Source organism: Lycium barbarum, chromosome 12 (genome assembly GCF_019175385.1).
Source record: "Lycium barbarum isolate Lr01 chromosome 12, ASM1917538v2, whole genome shotgun sequence".
NCBI classification, from domain to species: domain Eukaryota; kingdom Viridiplantae; phylum Streptophyta; class Magnoliopsida; order Solanales; family Solanaceae; genus Lycium; species Lycium barbarum.
In genome coordinates this window covers 4,707,419-4,712,753 of record NC_083348.1, presented here as the reverse complement: position 1 = coordinate 4,712,753, position 5,335 = coordinate 4,707,419, and the positions used below count along the sequence as shown (strand labels likewise).

Sequence of the window (5,335 nt, the reverse complement as noted above, 5' to 3'; positions counted from 1 at the left end):
TATTTTGATTACGCGGTATATATGAAGGACTGGAATAATCACATTTGTTTTTTACATTAAAGATTATTTCGTTTACGTATATACGAAAGACTAAATAGTCCAACATCAGGACCATTTTGACCGTTTTATCTGAGGAAGAGGGTGAAGCCGTGGGACCCACACAATTTACAAAAGAATTCAAACACAAAATTTAAAGATTCTCCCGCTCAAATCTATTTGAAAGGAAAACATTTTGTCATGTTTAGTTGTCAATTGAGTATATATATTTAACATATCACCCTACTGTAGAGTAAGTTACTGGACAACCTCTCTCACTAATCACTCCTCTGTTTCTTTTTCCCCTCCTTGCATAGAAACCTCTTCCTTGATGAATCCAAAAGAGTTAAAAGTGCTCACTGCTTAAGAATTGGAAAGTACATGCAGTAATCTTAAATCTTGGTAAGCTTAAAATCTGCCACCATTTTTTTTTTTCAAAAATAATTTCTTTCCATCCTTTCACTAAGTCAAGAAGAGTAGTTTTCTTTCGGTATACTTTTTTTTTTTTAAGGCGGTGATGTCATACAGGCGTTGGATAAGTTGGAGCAGATAGATTCACACTGAATATTGTAGCAGGAATTTGAACTGAAGTTTTGAGAAGCAATTGATATTTCTGCACTATAAGGGGATTTTAAAAAAAAAAAAAAATCTTTATATGGTTAAAAATAAAATAAAAAATAACATCATAGAAAGTAATTTCTTATTTTAATTTGGTTGACATAAACATTTCTGATTGGTAGAAATTGGTCCTTAATGTAAATTATTTGAAATGTTTCCTATGAATTAATGGCTTAGTTTATGGTCATCTTTCACCCCCACCTTTGCTGTTACTTGTGCTGAACATGTAAACTCAATCAAACTATTTGCTACTTAGTATATTTTTTACTAATCACCACCAGACCTCTTCCGGAATTGTGTTCTCTATATTCTTATTATGAGAAGGGGTCATTCCGCATTTTACATTCTATCAAAAAGATGGTTGTTCTTCAAGAAAAGGAGCAAAATCAGCCCTTAAGTTTGAGCCTACAATTAAAATAGTCCTTATTCTATGAGATAGAGCACTAATAGTCCTTTATGTTTGTAAAAATAGGGCACATTTAGTCTAAGGGAATGAAAACCATCGGTAACTAACGGAGTATAACCTCCACTTTGATCAATGCTTGTTTTCAAAAACAAAATATCTGCAACAATTACTAACTGGCAGCATCTGGACTCAATCCACCATGTGAAACAAATAAAACTATTCCTAAATCTTCACGACAGCTATTGTCTGTTTCCAAATATACTTTAAGGGGTCGATTGGTTTGAACACAAGTTATGATGGGATTAGTTATCCTGATATTATTTCTTATTGATTGTTTGGTTTGTTGTATTAAAAGTAACATGCATTGCATGACTTTTAAGAAAAAGTTGTTTGTTTACAAAAATACTCTTCACCTTATGTAGTGGAAAAAGGGTTTTGAGAACCTCAGGGTTATTTTAGTCAATTTCATTATTTTATTTTGGGATAAGTTATCCCAGTATTGCTATTCCACTCTCTAATGGGTCTAAGTTATCCCAGCACTATTTTTAATCCTGGAATAATTTATTCCACGATTAGTAACCAAACAAAGTATCAGGTGATACTAAATTTTTATCCCATCACTATTTTGGCTTATCCATCATACCAAACCATCCCTAAAGCTCTTCTGCTCATGGAAAAGCGTCTGCATATGTGTGCCAGATAAACCTCAAGTGACAAAACATACTGCCAGTTGTCCAAAATACTCACTGGTCTACATCATCAAAATGCTTTCTAATGTTTATTGTAGTACTTATTATCATCAAAATGCTTCATTTGTCATCTACATGTAGTTGGGTGACATTACTTACTACTCTTAAGCAATGTTCACCTTGCTTGCTCACTGTGCGCTTTGCCAGTCTCTTTAATTTGGTTATGCATGTATTTGAGACTATAAAGGCCTTAGTCCCTTTAGGTATTGCTTTCAATTAATAAGATATTGGACTATCAGAAAGGCCTTGACATACAGTCCAAATATTTGTGCTGGCATTGGGACCTAGTTGGAGTACTGCAGTAAGAGATTTTGGAAGGAAGGTAGGCACTGGGTATTTTCTGCTGAGAAATTCTTTTTATCTCTGGGTTTTACGAGATCTTCCGTTAGTTATTGATATTTTCTGTTAAGTTAGACTAAAGGTGCACCAATTTTACAAACATTAAGGACTATTAGTGCTCCACATTATAGAACAGGGACTATTTTAAGTGTGAGCTCAAACTTGAGGGATGATTTTGGTCCTTTTTTGGTCGTTTTTCTTATAAATTTTTGCTGGCATGTGATTTTGGGTGTCTCCGTTTATTACCGGTAAATAGAAAATATGATTCTTGTGTTTTTCTTCTTTTGATGTTCCTTCGAAAAATAAAAGATAATCTGCTAAATTCATGAAGTATTGATGGAAGGGAATCTTGCTGCAAGCAATGCAATTCGAGGATGTTACTAAGATGACCGGTTTCAGCTAAATGCAGCCATTCTTTTCATCTTACTGTTGTAACGTGTTGATTAATAGTGTGAATAGCTGTTATGCGTGATGGCTGTGTACTCTCTGTCCAGTATTTTTGCCATTACTTACCTTTGTATTATTGTTTAGTTTCGCAGGTTCTTACTGGTAATTGCTGTTATATGATGCCTCCTACGGACAAGAATCACGGTTGTCCAGTTGTACCTACCGATTTACTTAGCAATCTTCCTGAAAATGTAATAGATGCCATTGTAATACATTTGCCTTTACGAGATGCTGTGAGAACAAGTATCTTGTCGAAGAAATGGAGATATAACTGGTGCAGACTTCCAGAGTTGACGCTTGATCAAGCACTTTGGGAAACGACAGATAACGTAATATCCCCTACAGCTAGATTTACAAACATTTTCTACCACCTGTTGACCCTCCATGTAGGACCAATTCTAAAATTTACCCTCTCCGTTGCTGATCTTGGAAACTGTCCTAAAATTGATAACTTGATATGTTTCCTCTCTAGGAATGGCATTCAGCATCTTGTGCTTCAATTTCCCAAAAGAAGCCTATACAAATTGCCTTCTTCATTTTTCACATGTTTTCAAATGAGACATCTGAGTCTCCATAATTGTTCAATAAATCCTCCACCCGTTTTTAAAGGATTTGATAATTTAGTTAGCCTAGAACTTTGTGGAGTCACAATTCATTCCCCACTTCTAGAAAGTTTGATCTCTCATAGCCCTTTGCTCAAGCAGTTGGTGCTGCAGTCTAGTGTATTTTACCACGTTCAGATTAAAGCTCCCAAGTTGAGATCTTTTAACTTCAAAGGCCGTATAAGGTTTATTTCTGTAAGAAATGCCCCCCTTCTTGCAAAACTTACAATTGTAGATGGAGGATATTCTGAGAAGGCAGGAATTCGTGATACTACCAAGTTTATTCAGTCTTTTCATGCTCTCGAGCATCTCCACTTGGATTATTCTAGTGTCCGGGTAAATGTTGCTTCATGACTTCATTGTCGTGCATATTATCTTTTTGGCTTTGAATACATACTGATTTTTGGTCTTTTTAGTTCTTAGCAGGTGAAGCATCGGAAAAGCTCCCCACTGCTCTTAACTGTCTTAAACGTCTTCACCTTGGTATTACTCTAGATGAACTAGCTGTGGTATCATTTGCTCTTTGCTTGATAAGAAGCTCCCCGTATTTACAGGACATTGAAATTCAGGTTAACATTTTTCTTTCTTTCATGTATCTGTATGTTATTGCTATCTTATTTCATAATCAGTAATCGTCAATTTTAGTTTAGAGGGACATCTTTTGTTATTTTGTAGGTATACAAACGGTTTAATCCTGCAACCAGTGATGCTATGAATGAGATTCCTGCTTTAAAATCTCTTGAAGTCGAAGGCTTCTCAGATGTGACATTGAATCACCTCAGAGCAGTTAAGCTTGAAAGTATAACAGGCACAAAGCCTGAAATGCAGCTTATTAAGCTTCTATTAGCCAAGTCTCCGATGCTCATAGGAATGTTAATCGAGCACGGGCAAGGAAATAAGTCCCTTGAAGCAAGACTCGAGTTAGTCACAGAGCTAACAAAATTTCAGCGGGCATCACCTAAAGCAGAAGTTGTCTATAAAGGTTCATAGAGCGCTACCAAGATCAGAGTCCTGTCTATCTCCACTTGTCTTTTATAACACCATGGTCTCTGACAGAAATGAATGTGGATGCAGTAGTATATGGCTGTGTTTGCCTTGCCTTATAATTGAGATAAAAAACTGAATTTCAGTGTCTCTGGATGGATGTTTTGACTTTTGACCAGTCTATTTCTTTTCATATCACAATGCTAAGGATTGTGTCATTTCATGCCCGTTCGTGAATTATCTATGAATTGATGGGAATGTGGTCGTTTATTTCAAAGTTATGTTTTGGTTGGGGTGTATTGTTTCCTTACGGCAGCCATTACACATTTTCTTAACAGTTTTATGTCTAAAGGTAGAGTTAGGCATGCCATTTTCATCTATGCTTCATCTTTGAAATAGTTAAAGCCTGATAGAATGGTCAAGTAATACTTAACCTGAAAAACCAAGCAGACTGAAATTTTCAATTGTTCCATATTCCCCTCCCTAAAATTTTGAGAACAATTGTCCAAATTCACAATGCTTACTGCATTTCATGATTTCATATGGAAATTGATTCATTACCAAAATTGCAGCAAACATAAGAGTTGGAGGAGTATAAGCTAACTAGATGCGAAGTTGGAGGAGTATAAACCATTGATCTCCCACGGATCTAACCTTTCATCTCTTTCCAATCATTATTGTATCTCTAATGAAAATTATCTTTGACAACTTTTAGATGCGAAATTGATATTTCATTGAAACATATAATAATATTAGTTTCCATGTACTCACACGTAATACCCCTAAAACATTGTAAATTATTACTTACAAAATTTTGAATTTATAATTATACAATAATTTTTGATTGCATAAATATATTGCTAACATACTACATGAAGGTAGTATGTTAACATCCTCCCCACTTTTTAGTTCTCAAAAATAATCCTAAATAATTTTGCCAACACATTAAAGATATGGACATTTTTGTCTTTTAAACCAAATCCCCAATTTCTTTCCCACTTACTCTGCATTTTACGAAAAAAGCCCCTTCTGCCTTTGGTTCCCAGATTGAACTCCATCGACATGGAATTGATTAACCAATCTTTTTCTCAATAGCTCAAGGAATCAAAGAATATATGAAAGCTATCAACCATTTTTTTTTTTTGGTAATTAAA

At 34.9% G+C, this 5,335-nt stretch overlaps 1 protein-coding gene across 2 annotated transcripts; it reads left to right on the top strand.

Annotated features, from left to right (window-relative positions):
• Nucleotides 1–297: 297 nt before the first annotated feature.
• Nucleotides 298–4,478, top strand: LOC132624822 (F-box/FBD/LRR-repeat protein At1g13570-like). 2 transcript variants are annotated; one of them, XM_060339545.1, is made up of 4 exons: nt 298–438; nt 2,680–3,533; nt 3,614–3,766; nt 3,873–4,478. In XM_060339545.1, exons 2-4 carry the CDS (start codon nt 2,712–2,714, stop codon nt 4,185–4,187), a joined length of 1,290 nt encoding a protein of 429 aa, XP_060195528.1. In that variant the 5' UTR covers nt 298–438; nt 2,680–2,711; the 3' UTR covers nt 4,188–4,478. The 2 variants fall into 2 exon arrangements, with proteins under 2 accessions (XP_060195528.1, XP_060195527.1); XM_060339544.1 differs by having other exon boundaries at nt 304–438; nt 2,688–3,533.
• The last annotated feature ends 857 nt before the right edge of the window (nt 4,479–5,335 follow it).

Bases quoted from the DNA above. Each gene is read 5' to 3' on its own strand.
- LOC132624822 (XM_060339545.1), top strand. From the start codon at position 2,712: ATGATGCCTCCTACGGACAAGAATCACGGTTGTCCAGTTGTACCTACC. The intron at 3,534-3,613 runs GTAAATGTTGCT...TGGTCTTTTTAG, and splicing joins TGGATTATTCTAGTGTCCGG to TTCTTAGCAGGTGAAGCATC. The intron at 3,767-3,872 runs GTTAACATTTTT...GTTATTTTGTAG, and splicing joins TACAGGACATTGAAATTCAG to GTATACAAACGGTTTAATCC.